The sequence below is a fragment of the Oppia nitens genome, unplaced genomic scaffold (genome assembly GCF_028296485.1).
Source record: "Oppia nitens isolate AA-2021 unplaced genomic scaffold, nextdenovo-longstitch-racon4-pilon3 scaffold32_pilon_pilon_pilon, whole genome shotgun sequence".
NCBI lineage: Eukaryota > Metazoa > Arthropoda > Arachnida > Sarcoptiformes > Oppiidae > Oppia > Oppia nitens.
In genome coordinates, this window is record NW_026533213.1 from 47963 (window position 1) to 65330 (window position 17368).

Genomic DNA, 17368 nt, shown 5'->3' on the forward strand with positions numbered 1-17368 from the left:
TGAAACCATTGAAACGGATAATATTTATTTTCACCACAATTTTCAATAGATAAGTCAATACCAGTTGTTTTTAAAACTATTTTTAACAATAAAATTATAATATAATTATTAAAGTAGAAAATTAAATAAATTTAGAATAAATAATAAAAAAAATTAAAAAAATTACATGATTTTAATATGTTATCTAAATCTTGTTTATTGCAAACATTAGGTATACAAATACCAAGTGATGGTGACATCAGCACATCCATTGACTTTTTAAAATAATTATAACCAATAATAATAATAAATTCATAACTCGTTTTTCAATCAATTTAATAATAATTAATAATTTATTGTTCTTTATTATAAATAATCTTATTATTATTTGTTTAAAACTAAATTTATAATTATAGCTATTTGTAAAAAATAATTTACCTTAATATCTTGTGGTTTCAAAAAATAGTTTATCGGCATATTTAGTGTACAATATTGACCATTAAATTTTGATAATTGATTATCTAATAAAATCTCGGCCTTTAAATCCAAACATTCACTGTATTGACCCATAAATTGATAGTTTCCACTCATAATACCGGTGCCGATGACTGCACTCGAATCGATCACTAGTTTTTATTAAAAAATAAATAAATAAATTTTTATTAGTGATTTAATAACATTTTTTAAACATACATTTAATTAGTTCAGTAGAGTTGCTATTTTTAACCAAATAGTTGAGTACTTGTTTGCATTTTTGACTTAAACTACTATCAGTTTTATTGGATTGAAAATATAATTGTTGTATAAAATCGTGATTTTTTAAAATCAATAAATCAATATTGATGTTACATTGAATCAATTGATTATTATATAAAATTAATAATAGTAATAATACTAATTTTATAAAATTAATAATTTTAACAATCATTTTATAAAAATAATATATTTCTTAAATTTTAAAGCAAATATTAAATAAAATCTATTTAATATTAATATAAAAAGTTAATATTTTTTAAAATTTATATTTACTAATATATTAATATTATAAATACTCTGTTTGCATCCTTATAAGTAAAAAAAGTTAATAAAATTGTTACTGAAATTAACACTAAATTTCTTATAACGCTGACGCTAAATGATATGTGTTTTATTAGTATATACTGTTATAAACTGGTGGAGGTGCCTATCGTTCCCAACGATTTGGATTTCACTAAAAACAAAAGTCATTGTAATTGTAATCAATAAATAAAGACAACAAAAGAGTAAAATCAGTATTAACTTAGAGATTGAATTGATACACATCTATCGTAAAAAGAGATCAATTAACGTTTAATAATGTCAACCAAATTTAATAACAGCTGACAGACTAAATGGATAAAAAACTTTTAAAAACAGGACTTTAAAAATTGAAAGATAAATTTGACAAGCAAGAGTCGGCAAGCATTGCGTTTGGTGATTTTAGAACTTGAACTTTGGATTTCAAACAGCCGACCGCAACGGTCCAGACAATTGAAACAACAGACAAAGTTCAAAAAGGACCGCCAAAATTGGACAAAAAGTCTCGCTTTAACAAAACCAAAGCACATTCTTCTCAGTGTCCGGTATGCAAACTTTTTGGCAGAAAAGAGATGCACTGGAAGCAAGACTGTCCCGACTGGGCTATCGTCTCAAATCTCAAGACCACCCAAGCATCGACTTCAAGCTCTTCCCGTTCCGGCTAAAGAGAGTGCTTTGAAGTGGTTAAGGCCATCGATCACTTTCATGTATACCTCGACGGCACCAAATTTCAAGTGATCACACACTGTTCCTGTCTGAAATGGTTGTTCACACTCGACTGTTCCGATGGTCGATCCGGTTGAGCACTTTTGATTTCACAGTCAAACCTAGACCGGGATTAACGAATCACGTCGCAGATGTACTCAGTCGCAGCCCAATGAGTTTCTGAACAAACGGTGTGTGCGAATGCGTGAACGGATCCATTGTCACTGCACTCCGCACTAAATTGATCAACAGTCCGAAAACCAGATGGTCATCGCTGTTGATAAACGTTGTCCAAAACTTTAACGACACCATCAGTGACAGCACCGGATTCCTTCCAAGATTGTTTCAGTTCGGCCACTATACAAAGATTCAATTTAATATAATTTTTTTAAATCTATAATTTAATGAATACCTTAAGTTTTTTAGGTGACAGTTGTGCTTGAACAGAAACTTTGTGTAAAGCATATATGGATCAACTGGTGATCACAACATTAGCTCTCAGTGCTGAATATAACTTGACTATTAAAGCACCGATACCAGCACACGATCCCGTAACCAATACTACTTTTCCGGTAAAATTTCGTGAGTTTCGCACTTCATCGTATAAAATCATTTAATGACATTTTTTGATTTATTAGTGTTTTAAAAATTGATATCACTAGTTGTTTAGGGCAATTTTTTAATAAAATAAAGTTGTAATTGTGACCGTGGATGAGATAATGAATGAGTGGACACAACCAATGATGAGTAACAAAAAATTTATTGTTTATAAAATTATAAAATTAAAATAATTGATTAAATGATTAAAATTGATTGTCGTTTTTGTGTTGAGTTTTGATGGCAGATATCAATCAATAGATTGATTTAATGCTTGAAAAGAAGGGAAGTGATTGAAGAAAGTCTAGTCCGGAGACTGAATGTGAGAGCGATGTGGAAGAGAAAGAAAACATGGCTGACCTCCACTTAAATTGTGGAGGACCTAAAGAGTCAGCCAATGAGAGTGACTGAGAGATAGTGTTTGCTTGTGCTGTCAAAGGTGACCATCTCGTGGTTACATAATTATAAATTTTATGAATATATATATATATATATGTATATTAGTAATTATTATTATGCGTTTTCTAACAAGTATGTTTATGAGTATTTATAAGTCACCATGATTATTAAATTAAATTAATTTATTTATGTCATTAGTTTTTTTATTCTGGAAATATTTCAAACATTTTCAACTGGTTTAAACCAGTATTTTAAAACATATATTCAATAAATAATTTACACTTGTTTATTTAACTACAATATTGAATATGTGTAAATAATAATTTGCAATACAATGAATTGCATTTATATTAACATTAAATTTTTTATTTAACCATATTATATATATAATGTAGGGGAAGTGGGTATATTACGGGTATCTAATCTTGTCTAACCTTACTTATGTAAACCAAACACTCGGCAATACACCACTTACCTTACGGGTTTGACTCTTTTAGTGATAACCTAAGTCACCTAAGGGTCACAGACCCGTCAAGGGTCACAGACCCGTCAAGGGTCACAGACCCGTCAAGGGTCACAGACCCGTCAAGGGTCACAGACCCGTCAAGGGTCACAGACCCGTCAAGGGTCACAGACCCGTCAAGGGTCACAGACCCGTCAAGGGTCACAGACCCGTCAAGGGTCACAGACCCGTCAAGGGTCACAAACCCGTCAAGGGTCACAGACCCGTCAAGGGTCACAGACCCGTCAAGGGTCACAGACCCGGAGTTCTCATAATAAAAATATTTACTTACGTAATAGTTGTTTAACGTCCGCGTGGTTATGGATGTATTCTGAAGGCGTCCCTTTAGATGTCCAACGATTGGTCCGCGTAGATAGAATAAACACACAAAGTAATATGCAAATACTTTTATTAATTTACTTTAAAAGTAATACACGAGGTATGACTCCAAAGAGAGAACTGATTTTGGTGTTTGAGAGACACCTCTATTTATACTAAAGTGTACGTGAGGAGAAAGTGTGTCACATTGAGTCAGGATTTAATCACTATTAAAACTGGGAGTTTACTATTTAATTTTTTCTATAACATATTAGTGCATTATTTTAACACTGTATTCAACACAAAATATTGAATAAAATTTCCTTAAAAACAAGGTGTTTACCTTTAGGTTTTCTGTATAACATTTTAGTGCTGTTATAAATTTTTAACAAATAAAAAATAAGAATAATTTTTGAAATAATTTTTCAGAGTAAAACAAATAAAATACCCTTACAATATATTTTAACTATGTATTTTATCCTTGACTTCAATATAAAATTATTTAATGTTGAAATATTAGTGTATATAAGCATTTGTTTAATATAGGGAAAGTTTTCAATAATTTAGCTTATGTAATAATTATGTTTTTAATTATTTAAATAAAAACAAAACTTATTTAATAGTTAAATATTTTGCTGATTTGACCCACTATTGCATTTCCGCCCCTTCAAGTCTTCATCTGTCCTCAGATGTGTAAAATTAGTAACACTAATAACTCATGTACACATTAGTTTACAAATTTTGTATTTATAAAATATTACTATAAAATCCCTTCACCTTAAAAAAATGCATGCATTATATAAACTTAAATCTATAAAATACCAATAAACCATGCATTATAATAAATTTTAATCGTTGTCCGTTTTCTGATCATCATTGTGCTTTGTTTCTTTTTCCGTGTTATCATCTATTTCATCGTCCAGTTGATTTTCATTGTCATTTTGTGTAGTAATATGTTTAGCATTGTTACTATCTACTTCATCAATGCCGTCCAATTCAGGAATTGTTTCATTGTTCCATTTTCTTAATCGTCTTATATGTACATTCTTAAACTTTTTCCTTGGATTATGTACACTTTGGACAGTGTATACAAGTGGAATGTGCCGCGTAATTATCTTATAAGGGCCAATATATTGGCTTAGTAATTTCGTACTAAGACCATCTCTCTGTGAGGAATATGTAGTTACACTAAGTCACCCTCCTCAAATACTACATCGCGATGTTTAGCATCATAACGGAATTAACCATCATTATGACCCTCTATAATTCTCATTTGAACCAATCTTCTTGTTTCCTCCATATATTTTAAATAATTAATACCAAATGCAAAGTCACGCGGTAGATCATAAGATACGTCAATTGGTACTTTTGGTTCTCTTCCATATAGTAAGAAAAAGGGAGAAACTTTGGTAGCTTTATGATTACTAACGTTATACGAGAATGTTACTTTGGGTAAGTACTGATCCCAATTGGTAACATTATCTTGAACATAAAGTTTAAGCATCATAGCTACAGTCCCACATGCTTTTTCTGCAGTTCCATTCGATTGTGGACTATATGGTGTGGTTTTCACATGTTTGGAGGCTGTCAACTTAAAGACTTCTTCCATAAAGTCTGATATAAAGTATCTGGCATTATCTGTTAACACTTTTTTAATGGCGCCGTGTCTTGCCAGAACTTCACCAACAAACCATTTCGCTATAGTAATGGCTTGTACATTTTTCACTGCCTTTGTTTCCATCCATTTTGTAAATAAGTCAATCATTATTATAATGTATTTACTGCCTTTTGACGTCGGAGAGAGAGGCCCAAGTATGTCTACTCCGACAATTTCAAATGGTTCATTGGCGTCGATAGGCTGCAGCATTCCTTTCTCGACTTTATTGTCGACCTTATTCAACTGACATGACTCACAGTTGTTAACGTATTTTCTGATTGACTTTTCACAGTGAGGCCAGAAAAATCTCTCTTTGATTTTTCCATATGTCTTTTCAAATCCTAAGTGAGCTCCGGACAACTCATTGTCATGTAAATCTTGTAGGATTTGTCGTCTTAATTCTTTAGGAAGGCATAACTGTAGCCTCCTATTTCTATTATCATCATAACTTATCCTATATAGAATTTCATTTTCAATAATGAATTTGCTTAAGCTTTTACTTTGTTGATTATTTTTTATTTTCTCTTTTAATTCTTTACACCATTTATCACTATCTTGTTTCTCTATTATGTTTATTGTAGGATTTATTAGTACGGGTATTACTGGTTCCCAATCGTCTGGTTTCTCGTATGGATATCTTGACAATGCATCAGCATTGTTATGTAATTTTCCTTTCTTATATTTCACTTCAAAGTCATATTCTTCGAGTATTGTTCTCCAATGCATTAATCTTCTGTTTGGGTTTTTCAAATTTCTAATATATTGTAGCAATTTCCGTGCGGTAATTCACTAATATAGGTTCAGAGATAGTTCTCTGTTAAAGCCGCGCTTACTATCACCTTCTCCAGCGGTAAAGTTGACACAGAAGCTACACGGATCATCATCACCATGATGATGACACCCTCAACAACAGTGATCGCAACGCATTTGCATTTATATTCATAATTTATAATTCAAAAGTACCTTATATGTGCTAAAATAATCACCTATAAAGTAAACCTCACTTAGCTTTGATTATGTCGATCCGTTACGATCCTGCCGTTTGTTCCGCTGTCTCGTTGTTTGACATCCCTTACACTATATACTCACGCGTTTACACTACTTACGCATTTTTCTACATACCAATTTCTTACTCTATTATACTTAACCTATGTCCGACTCTTCAGTCAGAACTACTACTTAGATCTATGTTTTAATAGATCTAAACCCATTATTCGACTATTACAGTCTGCAAATATGTCTCGATCGGTGTTTCCACCGAGAGACAAACCTTAAGGTAACATTTCTGTTACCTACTAAATCTATGTCTCGATCGGTGTTTCCACCGAGAGACAAACCTTAAGGTAACATTACTGTTACCTACTAAATCTATGTCTCGATCGGTGTTTCCACCGAGAGACAAACCTTAAGGTAACATTACTGTTTCCTACTAAATCTATGTCTCGATCGGTGTTTCCACCGAGAGACAAACGTTTAGATAACATTTATGTTATCTAATATACCCCAGACTGACTATTTCAGTCTGAAACTATATCTCAATCGGTGTTTCCACCGAGAGACAAACCTTAAGGTAACATTACTGTTACCTACTAAATCTATGTCTTGATCGGTGTTTCAACCGAGAGACAAACCTTAAGGTAACATTTCTGTTACCTAATATATCTATGTCTCGATCGATGTTTCCACCGAGAGACAAACCTTTAGATAACATTTATGTTATCTAATATACCCCAGACTGACTATTTCAGTCTGAAACTATGTCTCAATCGGTGTTTCCACCGAGAGACAAACCTTTAGATAACATGTATGTTATCTAATATACCCCAGACTGACTATTTCAGTCTGAAACTATGTCTCAATCGGTGATTCCACCGAGAGACAAACCTTTAGACATGTATGTTATCTAATATACCTAAGACTGACTATTTCAGTCTGAAACTATGTCTCGATCGGTGTTTCCACCGAGAGACAAACCTTTAGATAACATTTATGTTATCTAATATACCCCAGACTGACTATTTCAGTCTGAAACTATATCTCAATCGGTGTTTCCACCGAGAGACAAACCTTAAGGTAACATTACTGTTACCTACTAAATCTATGTCTCGATCGGTGTTTCAACCGAGAGACAAACCTTAAGGTAACATTTCTGTTACCTAATATATCTATGTCTCGATCGATGTTTCCACCGAGAGACAAACCTTTAGATAACATTTATGTTATCTAATATACCCCAGACTGACTATTTCAGTCTGAAACTATGTCTCAATCGGTGTTTCCACCGAGAGACAAACCTTTAGATAACATGTATGTTATCTAATATACCCCAGACTGACTATTTCAGTCTGAAACTATGTCTCAATCGGTGATTCCACCGAGAGACAAACCTTTAGACAACATGTATGTTATCTAATATACCTAAGACTGACTATTTCAGTCTGAAACTATGTCTCAATCGGTGATTCCACCGAGAGACAAACCTTTAGACATGTATGTTATCTAATATACCTAAGACTGACTATTTCAGTCTGAAACTATGTCTCGATCGGTGTTTCCACCGAGAGACAAACCTTTAGATAACATTTATGTTATCTAATATACCCCAGACTGACTATTTCAGTCTGAAACTATATCTCAATCGGTGTTTCCACCGAGAGACAAACCTTAAGGTAACATTACTGTTACCTACTAAATCTATGTCTCGATCGGTGTTTCAACCGAGAGACAAACCTTAAGGTAACATTTCTGTTACCTAATATATCTATGTCTCGATCGATGTTTCCACCGAGAGACAAACCTTTAGATAACATTTATGTTATCTAATATACCCAGACTGACTATTTCAGTCTGAAACTATGTCTCAATCGGTGTTTCCACCGAGAGACAAACCTTTAGATAACATGTATGTTATCTAATATACCCCAGACTGACTATTTCAGTCTGAAACTATGTCTCAATCGGTGATTCCACCGAGAGACAAACCTTTAGACAACATGTATGTTATCTAATATACCTAAGACTGACTATTTCAGTCTGAAACTATGTCTCGATCGGTGTTTCCACCGAGAGACAAACCTTTAGATAACATTTATGTTATCTAATATACCCCAGACTGACTATTTCAGTCTGAAACTATGTCTCAATCGGTGTTTCCACCGAGAGACAAACCTTTAGATAACATGTATGTTATCTAATATACCCCAGACTGACTATTTCAGTCTGAAACTATGTCTCAATCGGTGATTCCACCGAGAGACAAACCTTTAGACAACATGTATGTTATCTAATATACCTAAGACTGACTATTTCAGTCTGAAACTATGTCTCGATCGGTGTTTCCACCGAGAGACAAACCTTTAGATAACATTTATGCTATCTAATATACCCCAGACTGACTATTTCAGTCTGAAACTATACCATGATCCGTGGTTTGCCTCGGATCAAAGCCTGATCTACACTCCTGCAGGTCGGCATACTCTACATGTCCTACCTATGCTCCCATAGGCAGACATAATACATGCCGAATCTACGCTCCCGCAGATTGGCATACCTTAAACTAAAACTTACTTATAGTTGAATCCGTGCTGAGTTGCTGATGTAGTGCGCTCCTGTTTCCGTTTGATGATGACTTTATTATTAACACTAATACTTACATTATAAACTCTGATAATCATACTTACTTAATTAACCTTTAAATTACTTCGCTAGCTTACACTTTCTTAAGGGACTCAGGGCCAAAGGCCCGAGCCCCTCGAAACACTTACTCTTTAGTTGTGTTAAATCCCTTTATTTATGTGTTTCAAGTATAAAATACAACTAGAGTACAACACTTCACGTCTATTCACTCTGAAGACTTGATGAGAACTCTCTGAGAGTTAGTAAAACACTAACTCTCTTCACAGTGAAAACATAGCGATCGCGCATGTATGCGCTGTCGACTTATTTTTCTATTACTGACTTTTCATTATGACGTGATTATACCTAATTGGCTATACATCTAGTTTCGTATATTTAATAGTTAAGCCCTATTTTACCTCTACACCCATTATTCTAAATGCAGTTTAACTCAAACTGAACCTATAATTGATATATCTTTATGGAACCTAAACTTATACTATTTTTCATATAACATTCTCGTTATATTTATAGTATTCAAATAAATCTAAGAGTACCTGTGATAATCATTAGTAGCCGACATCGGCCGAAACAAGATTAGCTCTCTCACCGCCTTAATCTTGACCTAATCCACGTGGTATATCACATTACCCATCCCATTAATAAAACTCGTGTCCTCACGAGTGAAAAGACGTTTACAAAAAATTATAAGATAAACCATTACCATTTATATAAATAAAATAAAAGAATACTTAAAACTAAAGATAAACTAATTTAGTCCAACAGGCTCTTCATTTTTATCGATGTCATTATCAGGTTTTTCTTCAATTTCTTCAAACTTATTTTCCCAAGTCCAGAACTCATCTTCCTCGTTAATATCCTGATAATACGGTCTAATACGATCAATTGTTGCTTTAATAACACTACCAGTATTCACATCCTGAAGAGTATATGTTGTTCCAAATTTATCAATCACTTGCAAGGGCCCTTTGAAAGGATTGAGAAAGCGTTCACTTAGTCCTACTTTTCTTTCTTTTTTGTAAACTAAAACATAGTCCCCGACGTTAAACTCGTCTGACTTATGTTTTTTATCATAATTATACTTTTAGGCTGGTTTTCTTTGTAATGTCCAAGAATAGGTGGGTGAGTAAGTTTATACTTAATTTCTTCAAACGCTTCTTGACATTTTTCATCCCATTTAAATTCAACATTTTTAGACGTTAGAGTTGTAAGAGGTTTGACAATACTAGAAAAATTCTTAATAAATTTTCTGTAAAAATTAGCAGTTCCTAAAAATGATTGAATATCCTTGACTTTACACGGAACGGGAAATTCATCTAATGTTTTGGTTAGAGCTGGATTCGGTTTTATTCCCTCTCTACTAATAATAAATCCAAGAAACTTCATTTCTTGACATACAAAAGTACTTTTTTCAGGATGAATTCTCAAATCATAATGATCTATACGCTCGAACACTATTCTTAGATGTTCAAGATGCGAGTCGAAATCTTTAGAAAATATAACTACGTCATCCAAATACACACAAACAAATTGATGTAAAATTCCTTTAAATACTTTTTGCATAAATCTCTGAAACGTCGAAGGTGCATTTACTAATCCAAACGGCATCACATTGAATTGATAACGATTATGATTAGCAGTAAAAGCTGTCTTTTCTTTATCTTCTTCTTTCATAGCTATTTGCCAATAACCTTTTGCCAAATCAAATACTGATAATATAGGTTTGCCTTCCATAAGATCTAATAAATCTTGTATTAGTGGTAAAGGAAAGACATCTTCTTTAGTAATCGAATTTAATTTTCTATAGTCTAAACAAAATCTCGATTTGTCTTTTTGATGTACTAAAACGATCGGGTTATTCCAACTCGATTGAGATTCTGATATAACACCATTTTCCAACATTTCTTGAACTTGTCTTTCAATTTCTTTCTTATCAACCCAACTATATTTATAATTTCTTAAATTTAAAGGTTTGGCGTCACCCGTGTCAATTTCATGCTCTATTCCTTTTGCGGTTTTTAGATCAGAAAATTTAAAGGCAAATATTTGCGAAAATTCTTCCAACAAAGTGGTTATTTTCTGTATCTCTTCATCTACTGTCGTTCCAATTTTAATAGTAGAGATAGGTTTATCAACATTCAGATTATAAAATGAAATATTACTACAATTATCCATTGCTTCAATTTTTATAAGATGTCCATGTTCAACAGCGTTTATTTTGTTAAAGAAATCCATTCCGAGTATAATTTATTCGTTTAAATTTTCCATATACAAAAATTGTTGATAAAAAGTTATATTAAAAAATCTAATTTCTATGTTAGCCATTTTATTAATTATTATATTAGAACCATTCACCAGATATACAATAATTGGATCACATTCAGTGCTCTCAATATTCAAGCTATTAGCAAAAATTGGATTAATATATGTTTTCTTTGAACCTGTGTCGAATAAAGCATTGATTAAATGTCCAATAATAGTTATAGGATAATATAAGATATCTTTAGACGAATTTGTGAAATAAATTGGTTGTGATAGATGACCATCTTTATCATCTATCGCATACATTAGTTTTTTGAATTTTCTTGTCTTTTATTAGGACACTGTCTCGACATATGGCCTATTTTGTTGCATGTATAACATCTTGGACCGAGTTCAGACAATTTTCCTTCTGGTTGAATACTCTTAGGTTCAGTTTTAGCTTCTTGGTTAGTAATCGGTCGTGGTTGATTTTGATAATTATTTTGGGGTGCATTTTGATAGTTATTTCTAGCAAAGTTTTGATTGTTTTGGTAATCACTTCTCGGTGAATAACTTCTATTATTAAAATTACGTCTTGGTTGATCGAGGTATTGATTTCTGTTACGATTAGGTCGGTTTTGATATTCAATACTCTCATAGTCACGATAAGAGCGACTCCAGTTATTGTTATCAAATCTTGAACGATTTTGCATATTAGGACCTGGACTCATATCAGCAAACCTTACTTGTCTATTAAAATTACCTCTCTGTTGTCTATTAAATAGAATATTGTCTTTCTTCTGATTAAATGTATTTTGCTTCATCGAGCGACTCATAATCTCATTCTGACTTTTTGTAGCACACTCAACATTATATATGTCTATTATGACATCTTGTAGTTCCTCCATATTTCTTGGATTTCTGTCCAAAACTTTTTGACAAATCTCTCTATAGAGATTTCCATGAAAACCATAAAGTAATTGATTCTTTTTAGCATCAAATGTCATGTTTTTGTCAACTTTTCTCATATATTCCAACTTATCGCAAATGTATTTTTGAATATCTTCTTTTTGCGGATCGAACTTTCTAGATAGCATATTATGAAAATCCATTGGACTGTTCTTTGTACCGCTGAACATTTTAGTCAGTTTTTCCTTCAAATCATTATAATTAATATCTGGATTCTCGTTAATAACTTCCAAACAATATCTCGCTGGATCCATGGCCATATAAAACAGTAAATGATTTCTTTTATCATTTTCGTTAAACCCATTAGTTAATGCGAATATCTCATATTTAAGAAGCCAATTTTCAATCGGTATGGATTTATCATACTTTTCAATCTGTGGAGTCTTCTTTCGAGATACACTTACCTCAGTCGTGTTTATTCGAGGAAATTCACGAGCATCAGTTTGGATTTCGATGTCTGATCGATTATGACCAAAAGAGCTTCGATCCATTATACTCTGGTCGTCATCTACCGCATCTCTTCGTGGATTTCGATAGATTGGAGCGTTGGGATCTGCTCTATTAATATCTAACTCAGTATATGAGACTGACGGTCTTAGCGAAGTAGTCATAGTTTAACTTAACTCACAATTTTGTTATTTAAAATTAATTTTAGAAATAAACAACAAACGAATGAATGCTTAAAACTAAACTTTATTTCTCAAAAGTATCTACTTATATAGTCTTATAACTATTTCCCCTTCACCTTTATAATAATCATATAGTTTCTGCGCATTAGATTCTTAGTTAACACCGCTTATACTGTTATTAACCAAAGAAACATGCGCTATGCCATAATTGGAATTCATTTTAAATGCGAGAGGTTTTCCATCAAAAGGCTTATTTGGTCCATATTTCCAATTTATTTCTCTCGTTTTGATTCGGATTACTTTCCATTCTGAATCTTTGTTTACATTTTCTCCTTCATAAATGTGTATGTCTTCTGCGAACTTGAGAAGTCTTATACCATCGCGAACCACTAAAAACCAAGTAAATTTGTTTTCCACTAATTTCAAAGATTTGATTGGTTTTCCTCTAAATCCATGAATTGCATATTTAATCTGTATATTTTCAATTAGATTATAACATAATTTGTTTTGTTGTTGTATAATTTTTATAATCAATGTCCAGTTTGTATCAAGTTCATGAGAATTTACAAAAGATCTGCCTATATGATTTGTTATATAGACTTTTCGAAACCATGTCATCTTAATTAAGATTATTAATACCGATATCAATAAAACAATCAATACAATGTCGATAACTGTTTGCAAATCAACAGGAATAATTTCATATCTCATGTTGAATAACTGTATCGCATTTATTTTTCTTGTTGTAATCACCTGGATCGTTCCTACCGTAGACCAAATATTTGTTTTGGAAAATATACCAATTATCAAAAATAACGAAAATAGTGTCTGAAACATTCCGCCAATTCCTCTGAACATACTTTTGAACGAATACTGATATCTCATCTTTCTCGCATCGTGTTCCATAACTTCAACAGCTTTGGATAAATTCAGATTCATATTGTATAAGTAATTTGAAAATTTTGTAAGATATGTAGTATTCCATTCAAGAAAAACATCATCTGCTTTTTCATCAAAGGCTCTTACAATATTTGTAGTTAGATTCGGATAAATTATGTTTTGATTTTTATATTCTGACTCCTGTGCCGTTTTCTTGAATGCGGTCATTAGTTCTGAATGAAATGTTATATTCTGTAAATCAAGTGTTGCCCTTAGGGTTTTCGAGAATGGTCCGTGATAAAGTCTATTAAAGTTGGGTACACTAATTGTACATCCTTTTTGTAGATCTATAACCTCTGCAAAATTTTCTACTGTAAAACTTTTAGGATTACTGTCTTCACATATGAGTGTATATTCCGGTACCAAATCTTTATGAACAATATAGCGATCTCCTTGTATGTATATCAATTGATATTCATTTCGCGTTCTAGGTTGATAACCACAAAATTGTACAATTTTCAGTTCATTCCATTCAAAGATTGCTTTATTACACTCCGTTGCTTGTGTTATTTGATTTACTCGAAATGTAAAACAAACATATTTATGACCAATGTATTGACATTCCATGTCATTCCTATCAATTTCAGCTAAGATTTCGTCTTCTTTGGTATTTAATAACCAAACTTTTTCATTGGATTTTATTGAAATTGTTGGATCAGTAGAACTAATATTTAAACAATTACTAGATAAATATGAAAATGGTAGGAAATGCGGTTTATATATCTTATATTTCCTTTGCGTACCTCGCCTAACTAACGGTATCCTTAATGAAACGTATACATAAGTTAAATTAGCGTTAAAATTCATTGATACTAATGGTAGGGAGTAATATAATTCTTTCTCTTCATAGCTAATTGCAAAATTAAATTGGTTATCAGAAGCAATCATAATCTCACTCAAAATAGCATTCAGTTTCTTCCAACTTAACAATCCAGGACTTAATTTTCCCTCATATAAAGTTGAAAAGATATTCTCAAACGTTTGAATGCCATCTAACAACAAAATCATTTGGTTTTGCAATAAATTATTTTCCGAAAGTCTCCGTATAAAGATAATAATGTTGACATATATAAAATATTTTTTATACCATTTAATGTATTATTAATGATATTTAGTTGATTAACTGTATAAATTTTTAATTTATCCAATTTAGCATCAAATTGTTCCATAGCTGTTGCTACCTCTTTTCCAAATCCAATCAATTCATCTTTTAATATTTTAACTGTATCTGTAACGGAATCCAACTGTCTTTCCATTGCTCCAATTTTTTCACCTAGTTCTTTTCTCTCGTGCTTTCCATTAATAATTTCACTTACAACATAGACACCAGCTGCTATCACGGCTCCTACTGCCATCTCAATAACTACTCGTTTTTTACGTATCTGTCTGGTCCTAAAATCCCTTAAAGCATTTACTATAGTCGTTTGGATTTGTGATTCAAATTCTATCATATTGTTTAAGATAGCATTGCAAGAATCGTTTAGTGATGGTAGTAATTCTTTCAACTCTTTTCTAGTTTCACCATATTTATATTCTGTATCTATCAAATCCCATAAGACTTTGTTTTTAAATACATCACATAATCCCGTTGGTTCAACTGAAGTTAATGCGAAGTTTTTAAAAGGGAATGGGAATCGAAAAATATGAATAAATTCGTCTGAAAACGCATAAAGTGTTCCAATTTCATCATATTGTATTCCATGCATTCCTGCTTTGATAAGATATGTTGTATTTTCAAATCTTGATTGCATATAATTCTCACTAGGTTGTTGGGCAATATCAATCTTTTGATCTTGTGAAGGTAACATAGTATTGGTAATTTTTTGTTTTAAATTTGCATAAGGTATTAGATAAGGAGCTATAGATATCGGTCCGGATGCTGTTGAAATCTCTACGGCCTCAGTAAAAATTTCTTGAATTGATGAATCATCTATGTGAATTTTATTTGTTTGCTGCGATGTGTCAATCAATTGACCTCCAGAGGTTACATTTGAATTAAACGTTTTTTTAATAAAATCAGTATGCGGTTTGTTAGTTCTTGGAATAGGTTTAAAAGGAGAAGTGATTGAGTATAATTCTATAATTTTTTTGTTAAGATCATAATAATCGGTATCATTCATTTCAATGTGATCATTGCTAGCTTTAGGAGAAATCTTTTGTGTTGTAACTCCTACGGCTTCAGTAAAAATTCCTTGTATTTCTAAGTCATCTAGGGATGTATAATCATAATCTCTTAATGGATGTCCAGTAGTAATATTCAATTCAAGAGGGTCGAATTCTTCATCGATCAAAGCTTCCTCCCTCTTATCTAAAATTCGTTTGTCCTCAAACGAGAGTAGTTTTCTAGATTGTATGTTACCTATATCACGTTTAATAATTTTATCAGACTGATCTAAATATACTGTCTGCCTAACTGTTGCTGTTTGGCAAACAGTTGACTTGGGAGACAATACTTTAGTAGATGTAAAAATGATATTTATTTTCTCAGTTGTAGTATAAGTAAAATTGATTGGTAATACGCTAATCATACTTTCGATATTAGTTATGGTGTTATTAATATAAGACGTAGTAGTTTCAATATCTGTAACAGTTTCATTGATATATGAAGTAGAAATTATAGTATCGGTTATGGTATCGTTAACGTAAGATGTCGTAGCTTTAATATCTGTAACGGTGTCATTAATATATGAAGTTGAGATTAGAGTATTTGTTGAGATAATAGTCGAGTAATTAGTTATAGTTTTATAGATTTCTTTTATACTCGGAGTTACAACTATTTCCGTTAAAACTTCTGGGGTTAATGCAATTGTGACATTATTAATTACCGTTTTAGGATCGATTGTTGTTGTATAGTTATACTGTATAGTTTCGGTGGCAATTATGTTGCTACAATTAGAAACTCTTTCCGTCGTACTGCGATAAAAAGGTTTGGTAATAATACTAGTCTTGATAATTGGTTTCTCATATATCGTTTTATTAAATGTAACCGTCATGGGTTTAATCTTTATAGTTTTTGTAAGTGTTGAATTTACAGTGACGTATTTTTCAGGCAAAGTTGAAGTTAGTGTAATCGGCTCTATAAATTTAGTTTTAGTTGAAGTTATTGTAACTGGTCGTATTCTTTCTGTTTTAGTTGATGTAATTGTATCGGTTACCGTAGAGAAATTGAGTAAATATGTGTAGGTTTCATGAATTATTGGTAATTTAAATTGTTTCGCTCGACAAGTTTCTTTGGTAATCGTCGTAGTAGTAGTCAAAGGTGGTAATGTGACAACACTGCTAACGATGTTATAAAAAGTATATTTCGATGTATCGGTATAAGTCACATTAGAAAAACTGTATGATGTTATTGTTGAATAATCGGTTACCGTGTTAACAAATTGTTTCCATGAGGTTACAGTTTGTAACCCAGTTGTAGTAGTTGTGGTCTGTGGTTTTTCTATTATAATCGATTTCTGTTGGATAACTGATGTCGGTTGATATTCGGTTTCTTTTATCGTTTCAAAACTAGGTTCAATATGAGAAGCGATACCTAAACGTCGTGTAATAAATTTTTCTGATATGTTGTTGCTTCGAAATTCAATTATACCCATAAGAGGGAAATAAAGAAAAACTTGTGAATCTTCATTCTTTTGTGTTTTTAAATTATGAACAAATATAATCTTATCAATTTGTTTTATATTTTCACATTTATGTAAATTAATACTAGACATAAATGCTGGCTGTACGATAACATCTTCA

At 32.0% G+C, this 17368-nt stretch overlaps 1 protein-coding gene across 1 annotated transcript; it reads left to right on the forward strand.

Annotated features, from left to right (window-relative positions):
- Window positions 1-2688: 2688 nt before the first annotated feature.
- Window positions 2689-3545, forward strand: LOC128956666 (uncharacterized). Its single transcript, XM_054302381.1, has 3 exons — window positions 2689-2740; window positions 3132-3151; window positions 3246-3545. The coding sequence occupies exons 1-3, from the start codon at window positions 2689-2691 to the stop codon at window positions 3543-3545; spliced, it is 372 nt and encodes a 123-aa protein (XP_054158356.1).
- Window positions 3546-17368: the final 13823 nt, after the last annotated feature.